The 15,991-nt window shown below is 58.7% G+C and overlaps 1 protein-coding gene across 2 annotated transcripts in view; it reads left to right on the forward strand.

Moving 5' to 3' along the window:
- The window catches only part of SAMD4B (sterile alpha motif domain containing 4B), a 34,445-nt gene extending 19,335 nt beyond the window's left edge, over positions 1 to 15,110 (forward strand). For both annotated transcript variants that reach the window (XM_037884427.2, XM_037884428.2), the window contains exons 3-13: positions 1,591 to 2,073; positions 4,159 to 4,398; positions 5,538 to 5,647; positions 6,149 to 6,235; positions 6,951 to 7,257; positions 8,061 to 8,146; positions 8,484 to 8,602; positions 9,936 to 10,131; positions 11,198 to 11,321; positions 11,908 to 11,991; positions 12,419 to 15,110. In XM_037884427.2, the coding sequence (XP_037740355.1) occupies positions 1,591 to 2,073; positions 4,159 to 4,398; positions 5,538 to 5,647; positions 6,149 to 6,235; positions 6,951 to 7,257; positions 8,061 to 8,146; positions 8,484 to 8,602; positions 9,936 to 10,131; positions 11,198 to 11,321; positions 11,908 to 11,991; positions 12,419 to 12,447 (1,865 nt within the window). In that variant the 3' untranslated portion in view covers positions 12,448 to 15,110. The remainder of the gene's footprint in view (positions 1 to 1,590; positions 2,074 to 4,158; positions 4,399 to 5,537; positions 5,648 to 6,148; positions 6,236 to 6,950; positions 7,258 to 8,060; positions 8,147 to 8,483; positions 8,603 to 9,935; positions 10,132 to 11,197; positions 11,322 to 11,907; positions 11,992 to 12,418) is intronic.
- The last annotated feature ends 881 nt before the right edge of the window (positions 15,111 to 15,991 follow it).

Consider the following 15,991-nt stretch of genomic DNA (forward strand, 5'->3'; position numbering starts at 1 on the left):
GGTTGACTGTGCGTTGCCTGAAGACCCACTTCCTTTTGTTTGTTTTAAACCTGCTGCCCGTTAATTTCATCCGGTGAAATTAATTATGGTTCTTGTGACTTTGTTTGCTCGTGCCTGGGGTTCAAACCAGAGGCACCGAGTTCCTAGGGGGTGCTTGACCCCTGCTCTGCCCCAGGCCCTGCTCCCACTCCCTCCCCTTGCCTCTCTCTCCTCCTCCTCCCCTCCCCCCCCCCCCATGCTTCCTGCATACCACTGAACAGCTGATCATGGCTGGCAGGAGCCCTTGGGGGGGGGGGGGGTGAGGGGGATAAGCTGATTGTTGGGGTTGCCGGTGGGTGCTTAGCACCCACTGTTTGTTTTTGTGTTTTTTTTTCCCCGTGGATGATCCAGCGCCTGTGGTTCAAACTATGACTCTGATCCTCCCTGAACCGATATCAAATGTTTAGAATTTTATTCCACTGCCCACTGAGTGTGGGGTAGCTGGCAAAGGCAAGGAAGGACAGTCCAGTGGTTAGGCACTAACCTGGGACTTGGAGGCCTAGGTTCAATTCCCGGCTCTGCCACAAACTCCCAGGGCATGTCACTTTGCCGCTGCCTTCCTCAGTTTCCCCATCTGTGCAATGTGGACAGTCGCCTTTCTCTGCCCCACTAAAGATTTTGAGACGCTCGGATATAGGACCTAGGACTCGCCCCTTCTTTGGAAGAAAGCTGGGACACACCACTCTGGTTCACAAGCCCTTATGCTCTCTCTGCTGGCCTTCTCGTCCAGCCAGCGCCATTTGCTTCTCGAGCTGGGCTGGCTGTGCACTTGGTTATTTCCCAATAACTGTACGGTTATTTACCTAATCCCTACATGGTTGAGAAATCTCTCTGCCAGGCTCCCACGGCTTACGTCCCTCAACTCTCCCCCCCCCCCCCATGCCCATAACAAATATGTCTGCTTCAGCGTGGAGCGCCCGCTCCCTTTGAAGCCCTCTTTTACCCTCCCCACCCAAATCAATTCCTGTCTTTAAGTTCCGCATGCTGTGCGGGGGAAGGGAGTTCAAACCCCGTTAGTTCTGGGCAGAGGAGATCGGAAGAGTTCAGCAGGGAGAGGTGGCCTGACCTAGTGGATCGAGCACTGGGCTTTAAACCCAGGGTCTGATGAGCCCAGCTCTGCCGCTGATCTTGGGCAAGTCGCTGCCTTCGCCGTGCCTCGGTTTCCCCAGCTGTAAAGTGGGAGTAATGAGACCCCATTTGTAAAGTCCATGGAGCTCTCTTTGTTGCTGGAAGTGGTGGCATTTTGGGGGGGGGGGACACAGACTGATCGCCTGGATTGCTTGAGATCACCGTGTCTGGGGTCGGGGCGTCATTCCAGGTATCTGGCTCTGGTAAGCCCCCTTGGTCATGCCACACTGTGGCTTTCGGTAGGATACAAATCTCCCTGCCTGAAGCTGTTGCGAGTGTTCCTACACACTCCTTCACCAGCTGTCTTGTTCCTCCCCAGAATTAGCTGCATTGATTTCTCTGTGGCGAAAGCCACTGGAGGAAGGAGCAGGCTCCCTTTTGTTCCTGTTCTTCACCCTTCTCTGCCCCCTCTTCCCCAAACAGCTGTCATCAGCCAGTGGCACCAGGAATCGAAGGACAAGGTGGTCTCCCTGCTCCTGTCTCACCTGCCCCTGCTACAGCCTGGCAACACGGAAGCCAAGTCCGAATACATGAAGCTATTGCAGAAGGTCCTGGCCTACTCCATCGAGAGCAACCTGTTCATCGAGGAAAGCCGGCAGCTGCTGTCCTACGCCCTCATCCACCCGGCCACTACGCTGGACGATCGCAACTCCCTGGCCCTATGGCTCAACCACCTTGAGGAACGCCTGTCTAGCGGCTACTCTGGCCAGGGCAGGGGCCGGCCCGACACTGCATACCACTCGCGCCAGGGCTCGGACGAGTGGCAGGGCCCGGTGGACTCGGGCATGGGGGAGCTGGGACACGGCTGGCAGGAGAAGCTGCCCCGAGAAAACGGACACTTGCCTTTCCACTCCTCCAGCTCGGTGCCCTCGGCCATCAACAGCATCGGAAGCAACGCAAATGCAGGTACATGGCGGGGAGGGGACAGGATGGGGCGTGGGCAGTAGGTAGGAGCTTAGAGGCCAATGTAACCTTATTTCTAGTCTGCTAGCTTGAAGAGCCCATGATCAAATATTTGTTCCCCATGTAGGTACTTAATCTGGGATCAAGTCATCTCTTAACCTTTTCCTTACACTGTGTAGACTGAGTTCCTTGAGTCTCTCTCTAAGGCATGTTTTCTAATCATTCTCATGGCTGCCTTCTCTAGAGCTCAAAATACTCGACAGAGATGCAGCTTTACCCATGGGGAAACTGAGGCACAGAGTGGGTAAAGCCACTTGCCTGTGGCTAGTCAGCAGGAGAGATGGGAACAGAACCCAGGAGTTCTGAGTCCCTATCAACTGAGCCATGCTTCCTCCTCAGAGTCCATGCCTGCTTCCTGATAGGCCCCAGAAGAAAATATTTTGAGGCCCAAGCAGCAGGGGGGTTGGAGGCGTGGTAGTGTGCCCAGGAAGGGGGGATGATGACAGATCAAATCTAAGCTCTGACAATGGAGGAGGCAGGGCTTGGCATGTCAGTGCCCAGTGTCTCAGTTTCCCCATCTATAAAATGGGGCTGATAATATTGGTTGCCCTTCCATCCCAAGGGGCATTAGTTAATGTTTGCACAGTGCTTTGGGCATCTGAAGTGCTTGGAGTCCTACGTGGGGGTGTGCTTACACGTACGTACAGATGCCACAGGGACTGGCAAAGTAAATGAAGATTGAAGATGGTCAGGGAAGTGTCAAGATGGGCAGCTGCGGTTGTCAGTTTCGGAGGTGACCTACTGACACCCCCCCACACACACAATAACTGTCTCTACTTCTGTTAAAGAAACAGGAATGATTATTAAAGCTAATCAGATTCATTCGTCCCTTCAGACACTTTTTCCTTCCCTTTAGTCTCCTCCTCCTCCCATTGGGGCGGTTCCAGGTGGATTTCCCTCCCTGCAGCCCCCAGCTCTCCAGTGTCTGTGCGGGGAGTAGGAGGGGAGAAAACGTATGTTCTCTTCGCACAGAAACAGGAACAACACGAATCAAAATGGAGTTTGACTTACCAGCGTCCCCTTTAACGCCTCTGAGGGTGTGCCCAGGGTTTGTAGACTTCACGGGAAAAACCAGCTGCATCCCAGAGCGGCGATTAGACCTCACACCTGCTTCACCGCCCTGGCCGTAACTTACAACCTGGGTCCCTTGGCCGAACTGGGCTCTGCCTTGCTCATCTGCCATCCCCCTGCTTGGTGTTGGCTAGCTCCTTGGCAGCCCCCACAGGGGCACTCGGGATAGTGGGAGATCCGTGGCAAGGGAGCGGGAGAGAGCGGTGGCTGGGGGTGGAGGATACCTGCCTCCTTTCACTGCCTCCAAATACAGCAGGGAGCCAAGACGGGGGTTGAACTGCTCCCCAGCTGCTTCATGATGCTGTGGAAGCAGACAGAGCACCGAGCAGTGCAGATGCCAGGTCAGTCAGATTAGGGTGACCAGATGTCCCGATTTTGGGGTCTTTTACTTATATAGGCTCCTACCGCCCACCCCACCCCCTCTCGATTTTTTTCACATTTGCTGTCTGGTCAGCCTAGTCCGGATGCAACCCCCCTGCCCAGACTGACCCTCCTAAGCCATTTGCTGCTGTTCGTCCCTCTGCACGGGTGACTGGCAAAGAGAGTGTGGTCACGTTAGTTCCCCCCGATAGGTGTGGGTTTGGTTCTCAGTTGTGCTGTCGATCCTCTGCATGCCCTGGAGCAGGCCACTTCCCGGGGAGGGGTCCTGACTCCTGCTTCTCAGTTGCATCAAGAGCCTTGGATGAAATGCACCATAGCCGTGTAGAGAATTCTGCTCAAGTGGCTCTGGGGGAGCCTCGCTGGGGGGGCAGGGCCCATTCTGGGGCTGTATCCTGAATGTAGAGAGCAGGAGCCTGGCTAAGAAGGACTTTCTGAGCGCAAGGCCGTGAGGCATCTGCTGCCCTGAGGTGTAGGTGTGTGATCTCTCCACGCGACGCTCATCCTCCCTGGTAGGTCTGTAGGATAGGAGATCCAGTCCCGATGTTGTCATGTTAATTCTCTGCCTTCCCTTTCCAGCTCTGCCCTGCCAAATCCACCCCAGCCCGCTCAAGCGCTCCATGTCCCTCATCCCCACCAGCCCGCAGGCCCCTGGTGAGTGGATGAGCCCCGACGAGCTGTGTGCCCGGCAGGCTTTCATCCCGGGGGACCACGCGCCCCTGTCCCCCCAGAGCAGCGTGGCCTCCTCGGGCAGCGAACAGACGGAAGAGCAGATCGGTAGCCGCAACACCTTCCAGGAGGATGGCAGTGGCATGAAAGGTACGGCGTGGGGGAGAGGGGGGGTCACCCCATGCTGGGTAGGGAACCCCATGCTGGGGAGGGAACCCTGACTGCCTTGCTCTGCCGGCGGCCGACGTTGGGAACGCAGGGCTCCCATGCTGGATCAGACCCCTGTCTGTGCAGCTGTAACCAGGGGGCTCCCAGCGATTTGACCAGGGCTGCTTGGCCAGGGGCTGGAGGGGACAAGGGCAGCGGTGAGCAAGGGGGATGAGCCTTTCCTATCTCCGTGACGGGTAGAGCCCTGCGCGGATACAAAAATGTGGATCCGCATCCGCCAGGATCAACCCACGATCCGCTAGCCGTCTTTCACCTGTATCCACACCCGCAGCAGCAAGCCCTCTCCCAAGGGCTAGCAAGGGAGGGGGAGGGGTCTCAAGGAGAAGGGGCGGCGCGGAGGGGAAGTTGGGGGGTCACATCGCGTGCTGCTCCCAGGGGCTCACAAGCGACAGCACGTGGCAGCAGCGGTGTATGTTGCATCACAGTTAGGGGGAGGGGTTGGGCACTGGGTCCAATCCCAGGAGCCGGCGGGCCGGGACTGGGAGCGTGGCCAGTGCTGCTGGGCCAGGCCATGGTGGGGATGCTGGCTCTGCCCGAGGGGCCCGAGCTGCTGGACAGGAAGTGGCGCGGCGAGCGGGTGCTGGACAACCCCCCCTCCCTCTCCTCCCCAACCGAGCTGCCCAAGCTGGATGCCGCAGGCCAGGTGCCACCAGTGAGTAGAGCTCCCTGCGTGGTTGTATCTGCATCCGATCCACTATCTGCAAAAACGGTCCACAGATATGAAGCGGACATCCATGGATTTTCAGAGCTCTAATGATGGGAATCCTGCTGTGGGTATCAGCTAGCTATGGTCTGTAATCTCGTTCCCTTCCCCACCCCCCCAAGATGGTTGAATGCCCTTCACATACCCTTTCTCACACACACACCCCTTGTCACCTGAGAAGGCCCTGCCTTGAAAGGGGAATGTTCCTCTGGGTCTGGGGAGCCCCAAAGTGGCTGGTACGTCACGCCGGCGGTCCCGGGAGCTATCGCCATCCTGTGGCCGCGGAAGCTTTCCCAGGCCTGGCCGGTGGGTGGCGGCCTAGGTCACGCTAAAGGGCTGGTCTTTCCCGTCTCCACAGATGTCCCCTCGTGGCTGAAGAGCCTTCGCCTGCACAAGTACGCAGCCCTCTTCTCCCAGATGACGTACGAAGAGATGATGACCCTCACGGAGCAGCATCTGGAGTCCCAGGTGAGGAGGGGACAGCAGGGTCCCAGCCTCCGCTCGACCGTGCGCTTCTTGAGGGCAGCAGCCACCTTGTGGGTCCCAACCAGGGGATGGGGGGACTGTGGTGTTGTAGGACATGGGTCTTCCACAGACTTAGGGGGCTGCTCCTGCACCCCCGAGCTGGGAGAGCGCTCTCAGGACTGCATAAACGCATGGGTACCTGCCACCATTCCCATAGCTCCTGGCCCAGGCAGGTGAGACGCCACCGGAGGTTTCACTTCGCTCCTGATTTGATCTGATTGCTAAATTCCAGGAGCTTCTCTGGATACCTTGAGCCTGAAATTCCCACCTACCCATGGGGGGAATGGCCGGAAGAGCCCCGAGTTCATTTCGGGCTGCGTGGCACCCAGGGGGCACCTATGCCCTGGGAACAGGTCCCAGCCACGTCTCTGAGTCTGTCAGGGGCGGGGGTGGCTGCATCTGTGGCTGTCGCCTCCATTCCCACATCTCTTCCTTCCTGCACAGAACGTGACCAAAGGAGCCAGGCACAAAATTGCCCTGAGCATCCAGAAGCTGCGGGAGAGGCAGAGCGTTCTCAAGTCTCTGGAGAAGGTAAAAGACCCACCGGCTTCCCCTGCGAGCTCTGAACTGGAGGCCTCAGGGTCAAGGCACCCAGCTGGGACCCGGGGTTGATTCCTGACTCTTCCTTAGGCCCCTCGAATCTTTCATCTGTAAAATGAGGATCACAGCCCTTGCTTAGGCTGTGAGCTTCTTGGGATCTGTGCCTCTCGCTCGGGGCCTGCACAGCACCTGGTGCAAAGGGGGGTGGGGGGCGCAGCCCTGATCTCGGTCAGGGCCTCTAGGTGCTACCAGAATTCATGTAGTGGGTGGCACTGCTGGTTTGCACTGGTGAAAGGCTCTGCATTAGCCAGCATTCCCATAGCTCCAGGAGTGCCCCTGGCTGTGAAACCAGCTGGGAGCCTGGATAACCAGGAGCACCGGGAGGGGAGCGGGCATGAGGCTGCGCACTGATTTGGTCTCCGATGCGGAAAGGGGCTATTCCCCTGGTTCACGGCACAGCAGCTGGGGGAGTTTGCTTCGAGGCTGCTGGGGTTAAAACCCAAGATCTCTGGGCAGGTGCCGTGCAGGGCAGACAGGATCTTGTCGCTGCAAGTCCTAAATTACCTACAGCTTTTTCTGCTGCTGGGACTCGAACCCATGATCCTGATGCTTGGACCACTGAGCCCCTTGGTCCTTTTTGAGACGTGGAGCTGCCCTTAATTTTTCATGGCATCTTCCCTGCCCCCTTTCCCTGGCCCCTCTGCAGGACATCCTTGAAGGAGGGAACCTGTGGAACGCGCTCCAGGAGCTCCAGCAGATAATCATCACGCCCATCAAAGCATACAGCTCTCTCCAGGCCATGACCACGCCCAAGGAGGGGCAGCAGGCGGTGCCCGAGCGCCACGGAGCCCCCAGGCCGGGCCTGGACAAAGCCACCAATGGGGCAGAGGACAAGGAGCCTGCGGTGGATGGCTTCCCATCCCAGACGGCCTCCCCCTGCGACGGGGAGTCGGCCACAGCACCCATCGCGGAAGGGGACATCCCGGGGCAGTTCACCCGGGTGATGGGGAAAGGTAAGGGCGTCTGGTCCGGAAGGCGCTTCCTCTCCCCCAGTGGCATTCAGGGAGCTCATTGTGGGGGTCCCAGGGTGCTAGAGGGAGCGCTGGTGCTTCTCTCCCAGATGGGGGCAGTACAAATTTGGGGGCATGCCCTCATGTTGGCATGTGTGGCTGGGGCTGACTGATGTCTCCAGCCCTGTTTCAGGTGGATGGGTCCCACTGACTCCCACTTGGCGGGGCAGGGAAGCTGGACGACTTATCTCATCTGTTGGGGGAGGGGGCGGGAGCTGGGCACAGGACGCCTGGGTTCTCTAGCGGTGAAACAAAACCAAGCATGTGACGAAGGTTGGCTGTGTGTGTTAGGCACAGGACACCTGGGTTCTCCTCCTGACTCCAGGTGTGGGTGGTCAGGAATCCTGGGTTCTGTTCCTGGCTGGGGGAGGGAGGTGGGGTCTAGTGGTTAGAGCAGGGGAACCTGGACCTGGGTTCTATTCCAGTTGTGGGTGGGGAGTGGGGTCTAGTGGTGAAAGCAGCAGGGGGCTTGGGAGTTGGGATTCCTGGGTTCTATTCCTGGCTGGGAGAGGGAAGTGGGGACTGAGTGGTTAGAGCAATGGTGGGACTGGCAGGACTCCTGGGTTCTTTCCAGCCCTGCTGCTTGTTCACCGCTTGTCCTTGGGCGAGTCCCTTTTTGTGTGTGCTGCAGCATCCCCCTCTGCTCACCCACCTCCAGGGGGCATGATGCTGAACGTCCGGGGGGTGGGGAGGAGGGGAGATGCTCTGGAGGGGCCCGGGGAGTAACCCCTCTGCTCCCCTCGCAGTGTGCACACAGCTGCTCGTCTCCCGGCCTGATGAGGAGAACATCACCAGTTACCTCCAGCTCATAGAGAAGTGCCTGACTCACGAGGTATCGTCTGCATGGAAACCTCCCTCTGATCCCGGGGGCGGGGGCTGCTGGGTCCCCTCAGGACTCCGGGGTTCTGCTCTGCCGTGCCCAGCAGGCCAGGCCCCAGGGCTGTTGAACTGATCCAGGCAGGTCATTTAAGGACCTTTTTCCCACCCCCGCACCTCCACACACACATCTGCTTTGGGCTGGGTGTGTGCTCGAATCCCTCCATTTCCTCCCCTCTCTGTAGCAAAGTGCCCCCCGTTCTGTGCCCCTCCTACCCACAGCTGCTCCCACCCCCTCCCTACGCCCTGGCGCCAGCCCGGCGTCCTGACTGTGCTGTCCCTGTGTGCCGCAGGCATTCACGGAGACGCAGAAGAAGAGGCTGTTGTCCTGGAAGCAGCAGGTGCTGAAGCTGCTTCGGGCGTTCCCCCGGAAGGCAGTGCTCGACATGCAAGGGTACCGCCAGCAGAAAGGGTAGGTGTGGCGAGGTTTCAGGGCTCAGCTGTAGAATGACATGAAGGCTGGGAGTATGGGGCGGAGTGGGGACAGTGCTGAATAACACCCCCTGGGTAATCTGGCTAGACAGTATGGCCCAGTGGATCGGGCTCTCCGGAACCTGGGTTCTGGTCCCACCTCTTGCCTTGATGTGTGACTTAGGCTGCCTCAGTTTCCCCTCCACCCTGTCTATTTAGACTAAGCTCTTCAGAACAGGGCCTGTCTGGGCAGCACCCAGCACAATGGGGCCCCAATAGCAGTTGCTAGGTGCAGCCAATAAGTAAATTGGGGGTGGGGGTGTCCCAGCAGTGCCTGGAGTCACTTGGCTCTTAGATCACTAGGATTTATGGCTGTGGAAGGGAGGCAGCGGGACCTAGCAGTTAGAGCATGGACGGGGACTAGGAGTTGGGACTCCTGGGTTCTATTCCCAGCTCTCTGGGGTCATCGCTATGGGCAGGTCGCTCCCTGTCTCAATTCCAGTCCTTCCCCGCCGCTGAGGGGCCTGGGAAGCTGGCCGGTCGCTCCCAGGGGCCCAGAAGCAACACGGGTGCGTTACGAAATCCCCCATCCTCCCACACGCTCCAGCTCTGCAGCCTTCCCCTGACGAGCCCAGGGAATGGGATGGCCGACAGGGCTGGCTGGGTTGTGGGGCGGGGGTCACAAATCCTAGCGGGCATGGCTGGCTCATGTGAGTTTCAAAGCCCAGCTCTGTGCGCTGCCCGCTAGTGCAGGCTGAGCAGCTCGGGTCACCTGTCAGCCTCCCCGGCTCTCTCCCTGTTCCTGTGTCTGGGAGCTGGGATGCTTTTGGCCGCTAGTAGCCAGCTGGAATCCATCCCCACGTCGGCTGCAACCAGGGGAAGCCCGTTTAGTTTGTGCCTCTCCTCCTGGGGGGAGCGGAGAGGGGTAAAGCCCGGTTCGAAGGGGCAATCTGTCTCTGCGAAGGCCAGATTTTCAAGTGGCAGATGGGGGAGGCCACTTGAGATGCCTTTAAAGGACCTTTGTTTTCACAAGGGTGGGAGGGTGCTAAGCACCATCTGAAAACCAGCCCCATCCTCTAGGCTTCTCTAGTGCTCCCCCGCCCGCCACACATCACATATCACTTGGCCCAGGTGTGTCTAACGCCCCGAGACACTAAGGTGTGTGGGCTGCTGGAGGAGGAGGGGGCTTCAAATACCTGTCCCACGTGAAATTTTGTGTGTGTTGGGGGGGGGGGGGGGTGTCGGGGTCGATCCCAAGGGATGCTTCAAGTAGCTAGAATCTCTGGTGACTTGAAAACAGGCCTTTATTTTTTTCACCTTCTCCCCTCCTCCAGATGGGCCTTTGGTTCCAACTCTCTCCCCATAGCTGGATCTGTGGGGGTGGGTGTCGCGCGCAGAGGGCAGCGACCGTTCCAGATGCCCCCTCGAGCCATGCCCCCGAGCCGCCTGGGGCTGCTGAGCCCAGCGGGGATTGGAGGGGTCTTGCCTCGGCATGCACTTACCAGCCCCATCGGGAGCCAGGGACGACAGGTGAGTCCGGCGGGGCGGGTGTGGGCCGGTTTCTCGAACCAGACTCCCTGTGGCTCTGGCTGAAGACGCAGCCGAGCCAAAGGGGATTTTACAATGAATGGGAGCAGCATGTACCAATCTAGAAGGGCTCGTTGGTATAGGTCAGCAGGTTGTAGAGAGACGTGTAGTTCTGTGAACGCAGGGCTGGGAAGGGAGTGGGGCCCACTGGGGAGGGCTGGGAGCCAGGACTCCTAGGTTCAATCCCAAGCTCTGGGAGGGGAGTAGGGTCTAGTGGTTAGAGCAGGGGGGTTGGGAGTCAGGACTTCCGGGATCTGTTCCCAGACCAGCCATTAGATTCTCCATCATAGTCTCTCTGTGCCTCAGTTTCTCCATGTTATTATGGGGTTAATCGATCTGCCCTGCCTGCTAGGGGACATTTGAGGACAAATATGTTAGATTGTGAGGTGCTTGTGTATTACTGTGACGGAAGCCAGATAGGTATCCTAGATGGAACTGGGAGCCAGGACTCCTGGGTTCTATCCCCAGCGCTAGTGGTTAGAGCAGGGCAGGCGGGGGGACTTCTGAGCCCCATTCCTGGCTGTAGGAAAGGAGTGGGATCTAGTGGCTAGAGCAGGATAAATTGATGGGGGCCCCCCTTTTTAAAATGAATTTCTGCTCTCTAAATGGCCTGGTGGGGCTCCCTGTTTGGGGGAGGGAGGGTTAAGAGCTGCTCTGTGAGGTCGAAAAGCGCGGTTCTCTCTGACGGCCCCGGGATTGCAGAATCGAGCTGGGCTCTCCCCTTGCAGTGTCACCTCCCCGCCCCTGGGGGGCGCCAGGGCCTTCCCCCTTTTGCAGAAGGGCCTTGTGACTCGCTCTGACGCGGGAGGCCAGCCCCCTCTCCCAGCGTGGCGTTAGCCCGCTGTTCCTTCCAGGGGAGCGTGACTCGGAGCCGCCCCAATCCTTTGCTGCTATGGAACGTTGTCTCCGGATCCCCTGTGTGCCAGGCTGGCGCGCGTGAGCCTGGGGGAACCAGCTGTTCTGGGCCAGTCTCCTGCATCCTCTACCCCGTCTTCCCCTCTCGCCGCAGAACCTGTGGTTCGCCAATCCCGGGGGCAGCAACAGCATGCCCGGCCAGAGCCGCAGCTCGGTCCAGCGCACCCATTCGCTACCCGTCCACACGTCCCCGCAGGCCATCATCATGTTCCCCCAGGGTGAGTAGCCCGGTCGCTCTCCTTCTGGTACCGGCCCTTGGCAGACTCAAGACAGGAGATGTTCTTGGAGAGACTGTTCTGCCCAGCTCAGGTCCGCAGGAGGCCATCTGCCGCAAACTCGCTCTCCTCCTCCTCTCCGGCTGTGGGGTGTCAGCCTGCCATACTCCTCCCCAGAGCAGGCTGCATGTGTTGCAGCAGATGGACGCTACTTGCCAAGTCAGGACTTTTGGGTTCTATCCCTGGTTCTGGGAGGGGCGTGGGGTCTAGTGGGTTAGAGCAGTGGAGTCTGGGAACCAGGACTCCTGGGTTCTATCCCTGGTTCTGGGAGGGGAGTAGGGTGCAGTGGGGGCTGGAATCCAGGACTCCTGGGTTCTACTCCCAGCCCAATTACTGGATTCTCCATCACTCACCATTTTTCAGTGGAGAAGTTGGCAGCGCAGGGGTTAATAACGGGATGAGGCTCAAAGCTGCCACCTTGCTGGGTGGGCCAGGGTGGTCACGAGTGCTGCGTGAATCCAGTTTCCATTGCCCATCAGGGAGTGTGGGGGCCACATGGCTAATCCCGTTCCTCCGGCCCCCTCTCTAGATTGCCAGATCCCTGGAACAGACCTGGAGATCAACCCCACGCTGGAGTCGCTGTGCCTGAGCATGACGGAGCACGCGCTGGGCGGTGAGACGCGGGGTCTGCCCGGGGATGGGAGGGTGTTCAAGGGGGTTACAAGCCAGCAGGTCCCCGGGAGACTGAGATGGGGCCCGATCCCTCCCCTTGACCCCCGTCCCAGGGTGGGCGACGCTCTCACAGCCCTAGATCGCAGCCAGACGCATGGGGCTTGTCTGCAATGGGGCTCCTGTGGCAGAACCCAGCACGCAGCTGGCGTAGTCGGCAGCAAAACCCTGGGCCAAGAGCTCCCGCTACTCTTGGCGTTTGGGGGGCCCGGCAAATTCCTGGTGTCTCTGTTGTGAGTGGAGCTGCCGCCAGGCACGTGGAATCACTGCCCCCTTATGAATGCCCTTGCCCCGAACCTGGCCACAGGACGACGACTCGTCCCCTTCCGCCTCGACACTCAACACACTGGTCCTGTTTTCTCTCCTAACAGATGGCACCGACAAGACCTCCACCATCTGACCAGCCTCGGGGATCCGTGGTTCCTGAGAAGCTTTAGGGGGTTCTCTTTATTTTTTTTGGGGGGGTGCTTAAAGGGGTGGTTGAATCTTCCACCCCACCCCCCTCCTGCCCTCCCCCGGCGTTTGCCATCAGCTCCGTCACGGCGCGGGGGTTGGAAGAAGCTCTCACTACAATCTTACCATCTTATATGTTCTAATATTTTTCTACTTTATTATTACTTTAACTATGGTTTAATACTGAGCTGCATCCTGTAACTCCCAGGGTAACGAAGCCAGAAGCAGCAGGATCTTGGGTCACGCATGTGTGTGTGTCCTCCCGCCCCCCCCCCCATCCTTTCTCGGCATGGGGTAAAACGCTCCTGAGAGGAAGTAGTGGAGAAGGGGGGGATACAGCGCATCTGATTCACTTTCCTCCCCACCCCCCAGGGCAGGCTGGCTGCTCTGGGCCGATGCTGGTTGCCACGAAAGGCACCGGGGGGGCTAACCTGGCGAGCTGGTTTCTTCCGGGTTAGCCTCCTGCCTGCTTTTCGCACCTGATCCCTGCGATGGGGGGCGGACTGGGGAGAAACACCTCCACAGATGGGGCCGAGAACTCTTCTGGAACTGTTATTAAGTGCCTGTAACTCCCCACCCCACCCCTGTGACTACTGGGGGGCGTGGCCTTTGAAGGAGGGCCACGTCCTCCCCCATAAGAGGGTGGCTGGGGGTGTGGCCTTTGAGGGGGTCCATGCCCTCCCCCATAGGGCAAGTGGTGGATTCAGGGAAAGAAGCCACGCCCCAGAGAAGGGGTGTTGGGTCGGGGCTGAAGAGAGGGGGTAGGGGGTGATGGGGATACCTGGGAGGGAGGGGTTGGAGCATTGGAGGGTATTTAACCCTTTGGGCGTCTTCTCCTGGGGTGTATCCCCCTCCCCCAGTGGGAATTATAAGGCTTACGTGATTGAAGCATTAGAAGGTTGGTGGGTGTTTGGTTTGGCTGCATCTGGAGCCCTCGAGGGTCAGCTCGGTTGATGGGTGGGGGTGTGGTGTGTGTGTGTCTGCCCCCTCCCCCCCCCACCGGCATGTGTGCCTCTGGCATAGGCTGGGAAGGCTGTGCCCGCACAGGGCAGACCCGCCTGGATGAATTGGCGGCTCCCCCCTGTTGGGCTCTGCATGTGGGTCGCCTCTCCCTGCCCGGAGCTTGTCTGTGTTGGCAGCGCCGTCAGACTGAGCTCGGGCAGCCGGGTTAGAGCGCCCCTTCCTGGCCGGGGGCCGCACAGGACAGTGCGGGGCGCTCACGATGCTAATGAACTTGCCGGGGACTGAGAAAGGGCTGTGAAGCAGGGGGTTGTTTGCAAGCCCCTTTGGGGTGGTCTGGAAGACACACACACACCCCTGGGTTTGGGGGGCAGTGGGGACAGAGCTGTTCCTTAAATGCCTTGATGGGGTGTGAGGGGAGATGAGGATTGAGCCCTGCTGAGCTCGGGGGGGGCAGGGGCAGGGCATTAGGCAGGAGCGAGCCCTCCCCTAAGCCCCAAGCTTTGTGTGTGCTTGTGCATGTGTGTAAAACAAAAAACACTACATGGGCTGGGGGGGTGGGAGGAGCCTGTGGGCAGGGGGTGTGGCTTTTACCCATCCCAACCCCCCCTTTTGATTGGATTAACTTTTTTTTTCTCCTTCTGATTTGCCGCTCATTTTTAAAAAACAAATAGATTTAAAACCTTCCAAATGTTCCCTTCCCCGAGCTCTGCTCCCATGAGGCGCCGAAGGGTGCGGGCCTGGCTGTGCTTGGGGGAAGGGGCCCCTGTTTCTCCACCACCTTGCGCCGACACTGATACCCGGGCAACGGCGGGCGCAGATAATGCTGTTTCAACGGGGGAGCAGCACTGGTGCAAAGGGCCACGTCCAGCGGAGAACCGGGGTCACCCCGAGGCTTGTGGTATCCTCAGGCGTTCAGGGGCAGCGGAGGGGACTCTGGGGTGAAGTTCACACCAGGGCTTTGGGGGGGGGGGGGGCAGGGGAGAATCTGGGGGATGACTGGGCTTCATGAGAGCCCCATGGATTTATTTTGGGGGGAGAGGGGAGCAGGGTCCTGCCCAGACCTCGGTACAAGTTTGTCTCTTTCCAGAAAGATGCCCTGGGACAAAAAGTCCCTTGTCTCCCCGGATCTCTCTGCAGTGTGGGGGGAGACGCATGCCCCAAAGTAGATGAGCCCCACAGGCTGAGCCCCTCCCACTGGTACAAAAGAAATTCCCCCCTTCTACCTGTTTAAATGTTAAAGGCCTTTCCAAAGTATATACCGCATAGTAGTGTGTACAAAAAACAACCCCACCCCCAACCGGGGCAACCCCCCCCCCCCCCACCTATTTCTACAGTAGAGACAAGGTTCCTGTTTCAGATAGAAATGTTATTTTAGATACATTTTATTATGAATAACTTTTGTTATGACTATGGCTGGTAACCATGAATACGTTATTAAAAAACAAAACGGAAAAAAAAAATTTTACAAAAAAAAAAACAAAAACCAAAAAACCAAACCCGGCAGCCCGTGTTCGCTGGCTTTGTCTCGCTGCGCCCCTGCCTCTCGCTGTCTGACCGTGTGAAAGAACCTGCCCCTGAACCAAGTACGAGACCACCCCGTGGAAACACCCCCAAACCCTCTCTGATAAAGTTGTACTTATTTTGTAACCCTGCTTTTTATTCTTGATTTGTTGGGGGGGGGTTTGCGGAGGGGGGGAGTATTTCTTTACAAAGGTAAGAGCCAGGGTGGGACAGCTGGCCCAGTGGTTAGAGCGCTGGTGAGCTGTGGTTCACCACTTAAACGCCTGGAGCACTCTGGGCTGGAGATCTGGGCACCATCAGGTCTTTTGAAGACCAAGATTTTTGAGGCCTTCGCTAGCGGGGAGGGCAGGGCACTGATTGTATTTTGTTCCTTCCCTGTGCAGGGCAAGCGCCGGGGGAGCGGTAGGAGGGACCCAGATGTGGCACAGCTGTTTAGGTGAATCCTGTCTGCTGTGCCTGGCCTTTAGCGTCTCCCCCACCTCGGGGCCTGCCCCCTTTGTGCCAGAGGCTGTTGCTCTGGGCCCCGTGGGCACCGCTGGGGACTGGCTTGGCTTCCCGAGAGGAGAGCCAGGGCCGGCCGCTTGGGACGGCAGCATCTCTGCTCGCGTGTGAGGCCTGACGGTGGCTTTTTTTCTCCTCTCCGTGGTCCTGAGGGTTTTGTCTCTGCAGTAATAGTTGCCAAGGTCCTCTGCTGTGTCCCCCTACTCTGGGCTGCTTCATCCAAACTGTCTTGGGGCAGAAAATGGGGTTTTCAAGAGTGATTCTCCCCCCCGCCCAAAAGTTTGCAGGCAAAATTCAGCTTCGTGGGGCAGAAAGCTCCGTGTTTTCGGGGGCTCGCCTGCCCTTGGCCCCAGGCGTCATCTTCTGGCGGCTGCCTGTCCCCCTTTCCCTCTCCCAGCTGAACTACATCTCCCACTGTGCACCGGGGCAGGGACGCTGTGGTGCATTGTGGTAGATGTAGTCTGAGCTGGGGGGACGAAGGGGCCCCTGAGCCTCCCCCGCAGCCT

Source organism: Chelonia mydas, chromosome 23 (genome assembly GCF_015237465.2).
Source record: "Chelonia mydas isolate rCheMyd1 chromosome 23, rCheMyd1.pri.v2, whole genome shotgun sequence".
In the NCBI taxonomy this organism is placed as follows: Eukaryota; Metazoa; Chordata; order Testudines; family Cheloniidae; genus Chelonia; species Chelonia mydas.